The sequence below is a fragment of the Pecten maximus genome, chromosome 15 (genome assembly GCF_902652985.1).
Source record: "Pecten maximus chromosome 15, xPecMax1.1, whole genome shotgun sequence".
NCBI lineage: Eukaryota > Metazoa > Mollusca > Bivalvia > Pectinida > Pectinidae > Pecten > Pecten maximus.
This window is the reverse complement of record NC_047029.1, coordinates 28,988,778-29,005,000: the sequence shown is the minus strand read 5'-3', so window position 1 is coordinate 29,005,000 and position 16,223 is coordinate 28,988,778. Positions and strand designations below refer to the sequence as shown.

The following is a 16,223-nucleotide window of genomic DNA, read 5'->3' as shown; positions in this document are numbered from 1 at the left end:
CAATATTTTTGTTTTATATTTCTATGTTTATTTGTGTATATATATGCACAAGTTTCTATGTAATCTAATCGTATGTTGGACATGATAATGGAAATCTTGGGTGAAATATTGTTCAGTATCGGTAAGAAACTTGTGCAGATCTTGTTTTCATATTTTGAAAACAAAATTTGATTAATTACAGTAAATTCAAATGACCAGCGAGGATACTTATACATTGATACATGTAACAAAAGAACGAGTTTAAGGGAGGTTAATATAAGTTAATATAACTTGATTCGCAATTGATGTAAAATAAATAAAGTTTACAATAGGACAAGTCCCAGCGATAAGTTCAGAAAGAGGAAGTCTCTGTACACACTGCTCACATTTTATAAAAAAAAAAAAAAAAAATAATAAAATGATTATCTTTAAAAAAATTAAGTAATAATAAAATAATAATAATTTATTTTATTTGAGTGTCGCACATTTGTTCAAACATACCTAGGTAAAATATATTTGAATTAAAATGTCTATCCTATAAGACTTATGAGACACTATTACAAAGAAATATACATAGCGTATTATAAACATAAAAATAATAGTATGGAATTGATATAGTTATATACACATCTAAAACGAAACTAGGCGTCTCTTTAAAAAGTTAAATACCGTGCCAGCTACACTCGGTTGTATTTCATCGTTTGTCGTTAAGAAGTAAAATTTAGAATCAGAACTGTTGTTTAAAAAGTCAACATTCACTATCTTGACACGATTAAAAAGTGTTTGACGTTCTTGGTTATATAAACTGAGATTCTGTTTCAACCTCGTTAGAATTACAATATATACAGAGTCTTCGTTCTAAGGGAGTCACTGGATTTGTGAAGCCGCCTGTTTCTACATGTAGTGGTAAACCACCACATCTTAGCCTAGCTAAGACACTTCGGTGTGGTCGTGGTATTAAGAAAACGCTACTAACTTACTTACTGAGGTATCATTGACCCTTATTAGAGTTCCGTATTGATTAAGTATGCTAATTGCTGTTTGTTTTCTAAGTGTACGGTAGCACCCACTACCAATGGAATTATATTCAAGTCATAACCAAGGGATAGTATCCACAGTTATATCAAGGTTTATTCTTCGATACAGTATCTGATTACAATGCGAAACATAATTAACTAAGACATCATTAAGATTGTAATCATAATTTATTATGCATTTTTTCATATTAGAATTGGCCAGTTACCTGTCCATATATGACTATGAATATCCGCTAATAAACGGAAATGATATTTAATTTCCCGGAAGTTATATACTATACGTAGTAGCCCCTACACGTATATGTTGATTTTAAAATGATCTACTTTAATATATGTAAATAGACTGAATATAAATATAATTAATGTATATAATGTTTTTTAACGTGGACTCGACGTGTCTAACTGAAAAAAAAACATATATACAAACATTTTATTAGTGTAAAGATACATCTGTACAAAATAAGATCATTGGTTAACTAGAGAAGCAATACTTGATGAGCCGAAAGGCGGAAAGTTATCAAGAACTGAACTGAACTTGAATGATTTAAATCTTTAAACGAAAATGTACGTACAATTAATTTACTAAATATTGATATGGCTATCATTTGTCCGGCAACTAATTAGCTTGTAGGTGAAAATTATTCTTTGCTTTAAGTAGAAATTTATGAATTTATGATTACATTGATCCAGTTGTACATGTGCATGTATAAATATTTTTTAAGACATCGCATCATTACAATCATACATGTTCACGTGAATATATATATTTATATAACAGTAACACAAATGACGAAGGTAGGCAACTTTTCGGCTCGTGCCTTGACCGGGCCTCGAATCACGATCTACGGCACCCAATCGCCTAGCCAGAATTACCCGCAGCCTATACCAGCTGCGCCACATCGGCGTTCTTGAAAAAGAACGTTTCAATGGCGCAGTGATGGTCGGCCCGATACCCTGACATGATCATTGTGGAAGTCGTCTATAAGATGATATGAATACCTGGATCGCAATGTATTTACATACATGGATATATATGGAAATCAGAAGTTAATATAAAGAAGTATATAAGAAAGCTATCTTTTCGAAAAGAAATAAACAGATGGCTCAGATTTATGCTGTACGGACAAGAGACTGAAATTGTAGATCCTAATATAATCCATACCTTGGATTATTGTTTCACTATACTGCCAACTTTGGTAAGGAGAAAAAGAAATTCGCGGACAAAGCTCAAAAAGTATTATTTGAAGTACATGTATGTAGGAAAATCAGAAATATTAAGTTACCTATTGCTCGACAGTTAAACAATTTAACAAAGCAATATCGCCTATGTTGTTATAAATAGTACCTGTCTAGAGGCAATATATCTGAGGTTTATAAAAAAGGATTATATGGTATACGGTGAACTGGATGATTCCCGTTAGGAAATATAATCAGAAATATAATTATTAAATTTGGCACAAATTGATTACAGAAGATGATAATTATCAAGTAAAATATATAACATTATATACAATATGAAATGGATATATTTCCATCAAAATGGTCAATGATATATGGCCATTACAAAATATCATTAGCTTAGATCGACAAAAAACTGAAACATAAAGTAAAACAAAAGTTAAATGATCAGTTAATTCAAAATTGGTTTGCATGTATCAAGAAGAGTAGTAGAGGGCATTTTTCTATTATTCAAATCTACCTTTTGTTTTGAGAAATACTTAACTAAGTAAAGTGATCGCCTAGTGTTTGGTAGATATCCGCTCGGCTAACTTCCCTTTGCCTCTGGAATCTTGGCCGTTGGATAGGAATTCCACGTGAGGAAAGAAAATGTACACTATGCATTGAAAACGAAGAAGGAGATAAATATCGTTATTCATTTAAAGAGGCTTACCCGCAGACGGACCGGTAAACGGCACATCTACGATCACTAAATAAACTTCAGTACACGTTTCTTTGTAACAAAATTAGATGCTTTCCGACTTTATTTCTTGAAAAAAATTACAGAATATGTATTTAAAAGACGTTTTAAAACTCAACCTGAGAGGGAAATGTATGGAATATAACGGCAAATCTTCTTTGTAAATCGCCGCTGCCTTTGAAGTTATCACTGTGCGGCACTGTGCACGTGCTTGTTTCTTTGATGTGTCAATCAAATTAGACTCCACTTTATAGCGGGGACTTATTGCGGGTTGCGATTAAATAAATAATATTTAAGAAATGAGGTTTTAATATCACTTTTCAGCGTTTTATAAGGAAAATAAAATGAAAAACTCAACAATTCCAACAATCTGTCATGTGTAAAAAATCTTTTTCTCTTAGCCAATTTTTCTGATCTCCCTGCGGGCAAGCCTCTTTAAATGTAAAAAAAGAATGAATTTGTCAGATTAAGGAGAAAATTTGACCAGAATATCATTACATAAATTCAGATGTTAACAAAATGAAAGGGATGTTTGCAATATGTAACTGACGATTAAAAGAAATGGTTAGCATATTTCTTATAAAATAACAAACAATTAAAAAAAACATTCGAGATATTTATTACTTGTGTACATCAACAGGTCATCATTACAGTGCAACCTGTTAAATTTGTCCATATGGCTATCTACTCTCTTTGTTATTTTATACACTTGCTATATATGAATGACCTCTTGTTACACACTTAAGTCTGTAAGAGTTTAGTAAAAATCTTGAATCTTGAATTCCATGTATGGACTTGGTGCATTGGCTGAAGCTATAGGTATTTCTGTCAAGGCAAGTAGGTGCCGTAGATCGTGAGTTCAAGGCCGTGTCAGGGCACGTGTCATGACATTTTCTTCCTTCGTCATTTGTGTTACTACACGTGTATTATAAACTTTAATTTAGGAGGAAAACACACAAGGATATTCACACATAATAACTTGGCTTCGAACTGACATCATGGAACAAAACGCATTGTCAGAAAATCTTTCCTTATCAATTCATCTTTCCCGAGTTTCCTCTGACCCCTATACCAGACGTTAAACATTTTGACTGACAGATGTCTGGTGCACTGCTGTATGATATGTTGGATTCTACTACACTGTAACTTCATGTAAGATTTTGGTTCAGACAAAAACTCCGACATGACACAACACCTACCTTACATATATCGATAAATGATGCATTTATTTATTAAATGACGCTTATTTAGCCTCTAATTGGTGTTCTAACACGTCCGAAAAGACCCGCGCTTTCAGCAGTTCAAAATGTTTCATTTGGCATCATGAAAATCAAAGTCAATTACTTTTTGGATAAATCATGAATTGAATGTAAGTAAGGCCTACATACATTTCATTGCTATCTTATTTTGAATGCCATATTCAATAACCTCGCCCAATGAAACGGCATTCTTATTCAAAGGGAGATCATCTTTCTTAAAATCAATCATGGCACGTTGTACACGAATAGAGATGTTTTAACATTTACGCTTGTATGAAGATCGGTATTTTGAATGAGTGAAGCCCAGTGAGTAATACATTAACTTATTCACATTTTAAACGTACAATGTATGTAATTGTGTCATCTGGCTAGCCCCCATCAGTATCCTTTCTGATCTTTTTTTTCTCATTTTTTTCCTGTTCTTTTTCTGCTAAATACCATATAGAATATATTATGCGTTGATTATTATTAGGTCATTGCTACATTTGTATGTACATTGATAAGCTGCGATAACATGCGTCGGATCATTTGGAATATTTGCAGGAAAATCTATGAATAACGTGTCGGAAAGAGAAAATCCAGCTGATGTGTAAGCGTTCGCGGTACCACATGTGGTATATATCGTGTTTCCTGTCAAATCCACAAATTGTCCACGTTATCATGAAATGCGGACACAAACAATCACGATTAGAAGAAAAAAAGGTTTCCCGTTGTATTATCTGCTGGATATACTTTAGAACTTTATAGACAAGAGGCCCAGAGGGTCTATATCGCTTACGTGGATGATTTTAGTTGTCTTTCCGAACAATGGTTCAAACCAAACCTGGACCAAATCCTATCGTTCTTAAAGAAGAAGGATATTAAAGCTCTTTGCATTTATTTCTTATTGGACGCCTCACTCCAGCCTTAAGAAAGGCACACCTTTAATCTAAACAACATTGAATCACATTTGGCATCTAATGGTCCAAACCAAATTTCATCAAAATCCTCTCAGTAGTTCAGGACCAGTAGCGATTTAAATGAAATGTTGACACGCGACGGGCGGACGACGGGAGCTGCAACATGACACAATCTCACCGGCCCTTTGGGCCAGATAAGCTAAAGACTATTTATTAAAAAAGGAACAGTGACAGATCGGTACATTATATAATTAAAAGATTGGCATCAATCTAATCAGAGCTGTCGTTCCTTTGTATGTGAGCGCAAGGAACGACAACTCAGGATATATAAAAAAAATCTCGGTACCACGTGTATGTATATAAAACACGAAACAAAGCATTATAGCTATTAAAAGATCAATATCAATATAATAGCTTTTATAAATAAAAACCTATCTTTCCTGTTTTGGAGGTGTACAATGTACCGGATGAACAATACATTATGTGTATTTACGTCAATTTTTTATCAATTGTTTTCCTGTGATGTTAATTTACCATTTAAAAAAAACTTTTACCTTTGCACAAACATTTATAACCCCATTTTAATGAAAACTGGAGTCAGACGCCCTGCCGTGTTTGACAGTTTGCTGATACATAAAAAGACAAATCAATCCCCGCCTAGCACGAACGTGACCATAGTAGGACATATGTACTTTACACCTGTATAATATTGTAACGGACACCCGAAGCTGTCGTTTAAACACGTGGCTGACGTATCGAATACTTATTTCAATCACTCCACACAGGTAAAAAATGGTCACCAGCGTTGTGCTTCCTACGTCAAATTGTCCCCGTGTAGTGCGATTTAATTCATAAAAAGTACAATAATTAATTATTTATTAAGGTTTAAAAAAACAATAAAGGACCTTCAGACCTCTCGAATGAGTTCAAAGATTTCGACAATTCTTTCTCGGGTTTTCTGTGTGTGTAATGACAAGAGGAGGTCTAGAATAAATTGTTACACTACTAACAAGATTCATAATTGTTTTTGGGACAAAAGAAGGGAGCGCCAAACACAGAGAGGAAGAGGACAACATTATTTTCTGAATACACAGACCTAAAACTAGAACAATTCCCGAACACTTTTACTTGTTCTAATAAGTGTTGAAATAACAGCTTGAGTTTGGCGGTGAGACCATGACAGTGAACGTAAATAGTGTATTGTCTGGGAAATCTTTGGACTGTTCTACATTCCTGAATAAACGCTGTAATTATTACTATATGTATATTCATAGTCGACGTCAAATATAAACAGTCGGTATTTTTTCTCCTTACCACGTCCACATGTTTCCCCTGATTGGAATTTTTTTTTTAAATTACAAACGTGGGCTCCGCTTTATTTATTTATTTATTTATTTATTTATTTATTTTAACATTATTTAACATCCGGGTTCATATTGTTGCTACCATTGATTGTTTGTTTGTTTGTTGGGTTTATAGCCCCGTGAACAGCCAAGGTCATTTTGAGCCGGGGTCCCCTTGTAGTAGTTTGTGACTACCGCACTAATCAACATAATGCAGGCCTGTCACATACCAATTAATATTGAAAAGATATTCTCAAAGTCACAGGGACCTGACACAAAGATTTGTTTAATGTTCTGTTCTAAGTATCTCCGTTTGGGTAAGCTATTATTGGAACATGTTTAATGTATGTTTTCCTGTAATATGCAATCATTGAGTTGAACTGTAACGCAATTAATACATTGGCAAGGGAGGCAACTATAGACCAGTGACATGTCCAAATCGCAATCGCAATGTATCGGCCACTTCCGTCACGACTCAGTCAAATCGTACCATACTTTGTATATGTCTGTTGAAGATGTGGAATCAGCTGACGAGATCTATCTTTGTGGATGTAGGATAGAAATTTCGCGGTCTCACACTATCTTGTGACATCATAATACCCCCCCCCCCCCCCCAACCCCCACTACACAACAAAAACAAACAAAAAACACCAAAACCCAAAAAAAACACAAACAAAAAAAACCCCCCCCCAAAAAAAACCCAAACCCCCCAAACCCAAAAACCAAAACCCCAAAAACCCAAAAAACGCAAACGCAAAACAAAAAAACAAAGGGACAAAAAACCCAAATCAAAACCATCCCACACCCCCCCCAACAAAACAAACAACAAACACCAAACCCACCCCCAATTACCAGACACACCAACCCATTTCTCACAATTATTTTACTATTTCCATTCCCTTTTACAAGCATTGAAGCATTTATATAAAAACATCGTTAATAAAAAAAAACCCAAACCCCCCCCCCCCAAAAAACCCCCCCCCCTATTTTTTGCAAAAGAAGTTAGTTTGCGATCAATACAATTTTTGACTATTCATAACAAATCTAGAGAAAAACCTTAAATTAAAACAATACAAAATCCAGCAAAAACTTCATGTTTAATGAAAAGAAGCGACATACCCATATAAACAAACCTACTAAACAAAGGATAAAACAGCAGTTAAATCAGCGAGAGCTTAACGTTAAAAGATTAATAAAGCTTTTACCCCAACATTTTTTTTTAAATATTAAGAACGGTTTTCCCATTCTAAACAATTTTTTGAACCATTGACTTATAGAAATTAAATGAAAAATAAAATCCAAAAAGTTTTTCCCCAAATCTCGGTAAAGTGAACATGACACAATCTCACCGGCCCTTTGGGCCAGATAAGCTAAAGCCTATTTATTAAAAAAGGAACAGTGACAGATCGGTACATATTAAAAGATTGGCATCAATCTAATCAGAGTTGTCGTTCCTTTGTATGTGAGCGCAAGGAACGACAACTCAGGATGTATAAAAAAAATCTCGTTACCACGTGTATCTATATAAAACACGAAACAAAGCATTATAGCTATTAAAAGATCAATATAAATATAATAGCTGTTATAAATAAAAACCTATCTTTCCTGTTTTGGAGGTGTACAATGTACCGGATGAACACAATAAATTATGTGTATTTACGTCAATTTGTTATCAATTGTTTTCCTGTGATGTTAATTTACCATTTAAAAAAAAAACGTTTACCTTTGCACAAACATGTACAACCCCATTTTAATGAAAAAATGGAGTCAGACGTCCTGCCGTGTTTGACAGTTTGCAGATACATAAAAAGACAAATCAATCCCCGCCTAGCACGAACGTGACCATAGCAGGACATATGTACTTTACACCTGTATACTATTGTAACGAACACCCCTAGCTGTCGTTTAAACACGTGGCTGACGTATCGAATACTTATTTCAATCACTCCACACAGGTAAAAAATGGTCGCCAGCGTTGTGCTTCCTACGTCAAATTGTCCCCGTGTAGTGCAATTTAATTCATAAAAAGTACAATAATTAATTATTTATAAAGGTTTAAAAAACAATAAAGGACCTTCAGACCTCTCGAATGAGTTCAAAGATTTCGACAATTCTTTCTCGGGGTTTCTGTGTGTGGAATGACAAGAGGAGGTCCAGAATAAATTGTTACACTACTAACAAGATTCATAATAGTTTTAGGACAAAAGAAGGGAGCGCCAAACGCAGAGAGGGAGAGGACAATATTATTTTCTGAATACACAGACCTAAAACTAGAACAATTCCCGAACACTTTTACTTGTTCTAATAAGTGTTGAAATAACAGCTTGAGTTTGGCGGTGAGACCATGACAGTGAACGTAAATAGTGTATTGTCTGGGAAATCTTTGGACTGTTCTACATTCCTGAATAAACGGTGTAATTATTATTATATGTATATTCATATTCGACGTCAAATATAAACAGTTGGTATTTTTTCTCCTTAACACGTCCACATGTTTCCCCTGATTGGAATTTTTTTTTTAAATTACAAACGTGGGCTCCGCTTTATTTATTTATTTATTTATTTATTTATTTATTTTAACATTATTTAACATCCGGGTTCATATTGTTGCTACCATTGATTGTTTGTTTGTTTGTTGGGTTTATCGCCCCATGAACAGCCAAGGTCATTTTGAGCCGGGGTCCCCTTGTAGTAGTTTGTGACTACCGCACTAATCAACATAATGCAGGCCTGTCACATACCAATTAATATTGAAAAGATATTCTCAAAGTCACAGGGACCTGACACAAAGATTTGTTTAATGTTCTATTCTAAGTATCTCCGTTTGGGTAAGCTATTATTGGAACATGTTTAATGTATGTTTTCCTGTAATATGCAATCATTGAGTTGAACTGTAACGCAATTAATACATTGGCAAGGGAGGCAACTATAGACCAGTGACATGTCCAAATCGCAATCGCAATGTATCGGCCACTTCCGTCACGACTCGAGTCAAATCGTACCATACTTTGTATATGTCTGTTTAAGATGTGAAATCAGCTGAAAAGATCTATCTTTGTGGATGTAGGATAGAAATTTCGCGGTCTCGCACTATCTTGTGACATCATAATACCCCCCCCCCCCCCCCCCCCCCCACCACCACCACCACCACCCCGTACCTCTACAAGACTGCAATACTTTGTTGCAGTCTAGGTTATTTGGACCTTTCCTGGTGCGTTTATAGCAATTCGAAGCATTTTAGGTGGATGTATTAACATTCGTTAATCAAAATTAACCCCCCCCCCCCCCCCCCCCCCCTATTTTTTTCGCAAAAGAACGTTGAGTTGAGATCAGAGTACATTTTGGTGTCGACCCGTATCTCATACGCACTATCTACGAGACATACCCTTTAAAGCTTAAATACAATACAATACCAATCCTAGCAACAATGCACCTTTCATTGTTTATTATTGAAATCTCAGGTAAGCTGGACTATAACACCCGATTACTAAACAAATCCAGTACTATAGTTTTCGAGTTTGACAAAGGGAACCTAATACCAGGCATTTAAATCAGTCGATTTGAATGCGATTGGAAACGATAAAAGATTAATCAGAGTCCCGTTAGCTTTTTAACCCAATACCACTTGTGTGTGTGTGTGTGTGTGTGAGTGTGTGTGTGTTTGTGTGAAATACTTGAATGTTAACGGTTTTCCGCGTATTTCTTGCATTATTACAATATTTTTGAATTTCCATTCTGACAATATATTATTTTGTTTTTTTTAATATGTAAATTTTGAAAAATAAGATACCAGTAAAAACGTTTGTTCTAAAGTCTCGTAAAGCTGACACGGTCGGCCATTATACGAGAACCCATAATAAAAGTAATTAATACCTGTTCGTACGATCTGCATCCGGGCTCTACCGCCCGTTCTATTGTTATAACTGTCTCTCGACATGATAGGTTAGGACACGTGTGTTTTTCATTCTAAAGCTAGGTCTTTACCTATCCAGTACGGCACATCTGCGTTTAGAAATCCACAGTAGTTAACAAGTACAAGAAATAAAAATTGGCGCCTCAATTACTGGTTATCAAGGTCTATTGTTAAAATGAACAAAAAATGACATCGATTGTAGAAATAAAATAGACCAACGAAATAAACATCGGTGAACAATTGTGAGAAAATTTAAAAGAAAGCTGTTTTAAAAATCAATTTCGAGACGCCAATAAATAAATCATTACCTTTGATAACATGAAGTGTATGTACGATAAGATGATGTATATTTTATTAAGTGTCACACTGTTTAGATACATCAATGTACGTCAATCACACACATATAATACGTTATTTAAAAATGTCCGTTACACAAATGGTATACAGACGAAAAATGAATTATAACGGACTTTATAGTCAACAAAGAAATGCCCTGAACAAACATGGAAAGTGTCCATCAATATTTTCAAACATATTTCCACAAAAATACTTTAGTTTGATATCTGGGGAAAATGGCGTGAAATTATCAAATATTGATATTTTTTTTTTCGCCGTCAAATTGACAAAATTAACGTTGCCTGCTCGAATACCATATTTTGTAATATATCCTAATGTAGCAAAATTCATCGAACTCTTAGACCTCTAGATCTGTCTTTCTTTCTTGTCATTCTTCTTTACCTTTATCTTTTATAATCATTATAAGTATACTTTGTCGCAATTACAGTCTTTGTAATATATATTTCTGGAGAGAGCTTTTATAAGTTGTTAAAAATTTGTATCCAATCCAAAATAAAATATGTTCAAATAAATAAATCATGACAAAACGAAAGCATTAATGTGAGCATAAACAGTTTTTCAAAGATATCATGTTCTTTTGACTTACTTCTTTAACTGGATAATGTTGCGATAATATAGAAATAATTTGTCACAATTTGATAAAACTTCCCGATATTTCATTTTGGTATTTTTTCACGATAGGAGATTCATCTCTGCCATAGCAGCAGGTAGTACACAGTATACACGGCACTGTTACGTAATCTACACGAGAAATATATATTTCTACTAAGGGTTAGATAAACATGTCGTGTCAGAAGATTACTTACCGTTAATTAAATAGTACAGGTAAGTATTCGATAACCCAACAGTCATTTACATTTGATTGAATACGTCTGCATATATGCAATTAAGTGGTTAGCATTCCATTGCGTGGCTAAGCCTGTTGTTTGGACACCTGTAGAAGTAGACCTCTCAATGTTATCGCCGTTTTGATCAGTCGGAAATTCTCACAATCAGTCTTTAGTTTCGTCAATAAAAACGGTAATAAAATCCCTGGACATTCACATACAATTTATTGACAAATCAAAGATTTTGCGTAACTTCAAAACGCTTTTTTAACGTAACCATAAAATACCTATAATTTTTATATATTCACTCCAAGTTCTTAGGTGCATTTCAACCTAAATGTAGAAGCATTCCGAACTTTGTCAGTAAACCATATAAAAATCAAAACACTTTTACTTATCATAAGTACTGGAAATCAATGCCACTAAATATTGATTTCTACCAAAACATATGTATACTGTACAAATCGATATGACCTCACAAAAGGTATTTTTACTGAATGTCATACACTATTACAGTACTTTAAAAGCCTAACTGCCAGGCCGTAATTGTAAGCTCTCTCGAGTCAAATGATCCTATTTCACTCCCAGACTTCCAATCGATATCGGTGTTTGTGCGTCGTCCATGACGACATTCGAGTACGCCAGGTATATAATAAGCTGTTGTGAGTTTAAACCCCACTACAAATCCTCACACAGACCATTACAGTTCTACTTGCGAGCCCTTTGGAAAGCCTTAAAAACCAATCATGGTAAGTGATATAATTTTTTGAATTTAGAAATAATTTTTTTTTAATTTTTTTTTTTTAAGATTTCGGACTTATTTTTACATGGCGTTTAACATCATTTTTAACAATAAAGTTTTCCAATTTGAAACAGATATCATGTGTGTCTTATTTACATCTAATTTCTAAAGCAATTAAATATTGCATTAATTAAGAAAATGGTCTAATTATTATTGTGTTTACCTGGAAACATTCACAAACTCTAAAACGGTGGAAGTTTTAAATATTTCTTTTCTTTTCCCCCTTCCAGAGGGAATGTATCAGTATCCACGTTGGACAGGCCGGAGTCCAGATCGGAAACGCCTGCTGGGAGTTGTACTGTCTGGAACACGGTATCCAGCCTGATGGCCAGATGCCCTCAGACAAGACCATCGGAGGCGGTGATGACTCTTTCAACACCTTCTTCAGCGAGACTGGCGCTGGCAAGCACGTGCCCAGGGCTGTCTTTGTTGATCTTGAGCCCACCGTAGTCGGTAAGCATCGATAGCCAACATTAAGTAGTAGTCAACATTAAATTTCTAAATTGACGATAAATTCAATCGTATTCTTTAAGTATATGAGTTGAACAGAGCATTGCTAGTTAAAGCTATGACAATTAATGTATAATACATAAATGGAATGAATAAATGTTAATGGAGTAATTAGGCAGAGACACAGGGTTTCGCTTCTAGCTTAAAGACGGACACAAATGTACTATATTTAATCTATATACAGTATAATTATAAACTTAGAAATGAACTCCTGTGATTAATGATACAGTATGCAGAGGAATTGTTCGATAGGTTACCAATAACAAAAACTGTCTGCATGTTTATATCAGTCTAAAAGCTTCTTCACGACACCTATCCGGGAGTCACGTTCAGACAGGCTGTACATTAACACGCTTAAATGTCGACATTCAAGTTTTATCACGCGGATAAACCTCCAATAAAAAACATACCACTCGTTAAGAGTTAAATATCAAATTAATCTGATTTAATCTGATATAATCTGCTACAATTCAATTCTACTTTAAAACTTGCTTCGCGCTTAACGATTATTTGATTCGAAATCCCGTCATGCGATTAAACAGGGTTTAGATTGTACACCCGCAATTAAGTCTTAAACGGGCAATACATATAATCAAAAGGTTAATTAAATTGATATTGTGATAGATATTTTATTACATGTAGTTTGATATGAACGGTTACAGTTAAATTACACTTCAATAACTTAATTCGCCATTTGATTCAATCCCTGTCATGCGACTAATCGGGGTTAGGTATATATATATTCATTAAGAACTTTAATTGAATGGATATTGTGACTAATATTTGATTCAAATTTTATCATGCGGTAAATCAGGGCTTAGGATATGTAACAATCTCTAACAGAACTTAAACTTATATTAACTTCATACCAGCTTAAACACGTTACACGTGTATCACGTGATTTCATTTCATTTTTTTTGAAATTCAAGACTAGACAGATAGACAGAGTTAATATCTTGAGTAGATGAGAAATGATATTTCACAGGTTCAAATATTTGCTGTTGTCATACCAAAAAAGAATGGAAGAAAAAATTAAAATCTTAAAATATCGATAATAGTCTACCCCGAAAAACACGACAATAAATGTTTATATAAAATACCCCTATCGTAAAAGAGTGCTGAGATCCACTTTAGATAATTCTGATAATATACCCTTAACACATCTCACGTTTTAAATGTTCCGTTTTAAATGCGAGTTGGCCATTCCGTTTAAGTAATCGGCTTTTCAGCTGGCGAGATATTGATTTTCACTTATACCCGCTTCAATTAAACTTTTCAAAACCTTTGTACAGATTAAATGTTTGGACACAGTCCAGTAAATCCATATAATTAACAGACCCTGGGATTAACAGTATTGTTAGTTATTCGTTGGACATGAAGAGTTTTTCTCTTAGCTGGGACCATAAGGATCGATTATACTTTGTGCAGTTTACGATAAGCTTAAACTAATTGCCATTGTGCCAATAAACCCAAAAGTTCATATATAGAAATTAAAGCGCTCTGAGTACATGCCAACTGGCTATTGTTATAAGCATGTGGGATTAAGTTCCATGGGAGGTTTTTGAAATCAGATAGGATTAATACATATATGTATATACATCAATTAAAATACTGTTGGGAAAATAATGACAAGATACTTAGACAGTTAGGTAATCAATCCCACTGAAATGCTTATCACAGCTTCTCTTAATCTACCACTCTCCTGAATAAATCCATAAATAAAAAAAAATAAATCAATAAAAAAAGAAAATGTAAATAAATGAATAATTTTATCCATGAATGGATATATAGGTAAATCAATAATACGAATAAATAGATAAATTCTACTATGTTTTCATCTTTATTTCACTTTTTTTGTGTGCTTTTATTCTCATTCTCATAATCTTTCCCTTGTGTTTTCCAGATGAGGTCAGGACCGGAACTTACCGCCAACTGTTCCACCCCGAGCAGCTCATCACCGGTAAGGAGGATGCTGCCAACAACTACGCCCGTGGTCACTACACCATTGGTAAGGAGATCGTCGATCTCGTCCTTGACCGCATCAGGAAGTTGGCTGATCAATGTACTGGACTCCAGGGATTCCTCATCTTCCACAGCTTCGGCGGTGGTACCGGATCCGGATTCACCTCCCTGCTCATGGAGCGTCTCAGCGTTGACTACGGAAAGAAATCCAAGCTGGAGTTCGCCATCTACCCAGCTCCCCAGGTCTCCACTGCCGTCGTTGAGCCATACAACTCCATCCTGACCACCCACACCACCCTTGAGCACTCCGACTGCGCCTTCATGGTCGACAACGAGGCTATCTACGATATCTGCCGTCGTAACTTGGACATCGAGCGACCAACCTACACTAACTTGAACCGTCTGATTGCCCAGATTGTCAGCTCCATCACCGCCTCCCTCCGATTCGACGGTGCCCTGAACGTCGACTTGACTGAGTTCCAGACCAACTTGGTGCCCTACCCACGTATCCATTTCCCTCTGGCCACATACGCCCCAGTCATCTCCGCCGAGAAGGCCTACCACGAGCAGCTGTCTGTTGCTGAGGTCACCAACGCCTGCTTCGAGCCCGCCAACCAGATGGTGAAATGCGATCCCCGTCACGGCAAATACATGGCCTGCTGTATGTTGTACAGAGGTGATGTTGTGCCCAAGGATGTCAACGCTGCCATCGCCACCATCAAGACCAAGAGGACCATCCAGTTCGTCGACTGGTGTCCAACTGGTTTCAAGGTCGGAATCAACTACCAGCCACCAACCGTTGTGCCAGGAGGTGATTTGGCCAAGGTCCAGCGTGCCGTGTGCATGTTGAGCAACACCACCGCCATCGCCGAGGCCTGGGCTCGTCTTGACCACAAGTTCGATCTTATGTACGCCAAGCGTGCTTTCGTCCACTGGTACGTCGGAGAGGGTATGGAAGAGGGAGAGTTCTCCGAAGCTCGTGAGGATTTGGCTGCTCTTGAGAAGGATTACGAAGAGGTCGGTGTCGACTCCGTCGAGGGTGAGGGCGAGGAGGAGGGTGAGGAGTATTAAACTCTTTTACCGTCTACTCAAAGAACTTTGCCAAAATAAAATGACGTCTACAACATCAAGACGTTTATGATGTAAACAAATGGTTGAGCTGTGACAAACCACCTATGCCAGCATTAAAGCTTAATATACAATTTCGTGTTTATTGTTTGGTATTTCTTATGAACGCAAATGTAAGCTTGAATTATTCACAAATTATACATCTGTGTTCTTATTCAGTAGGATAGCGCTTTAGGAAATTTCATTTTCTACCGACTTTTGCTGAAATTTCACAAAAGAAACAGACAGACAAAAACAGGCTTATATCCATTCATCCAGAGTTGTCGTTCCTCATGTATTGCCTAATACT

The 16,223-nt window shown here is 35.7% G+C and overlaps 1 protein-coding gene across 1 annotated transcript; it reads left to right on the top strand.

The window, feature by feature from the left end:
• Positions 1-12,152: 12,152 nt before the first annotated feature.
• Positions 12,153-16,008, top strand: LOC117343596 (tubulin alpha-1A chain-like). The gene is made up of 3 exons (XM_033906027.1): positions 12,153-12,281; positions 12,565-12,787; positions 14,748-16,008. Exons 1-3 carry the CDS (start codon positions 12,279-12,281, stop codon positions 15,875-15,877), a joined length of 1,356 nt encoding a protein of 451 aa, XP_033761918.1. The 5' UTR covers positions 12,153-12,278; the 3' UTR covers positions 15,878-16,008.
• The last annotated feature ends 215 nt before the right edge of the window (positions 16,009-16,223 follow it).

Bases quoted from the DNA above. Each gene is read 5' to 3' on its own strand.
- LOC117343596 (XM_033906027.1), top strand. The intron at 12,788-14,747 runs GTAAGCATCGAT...TGTGTTTTCCAG, and splicing joins TCTTGAGCCCACCGTAGTCG to ATGAGGTCAGGACCGGAACT.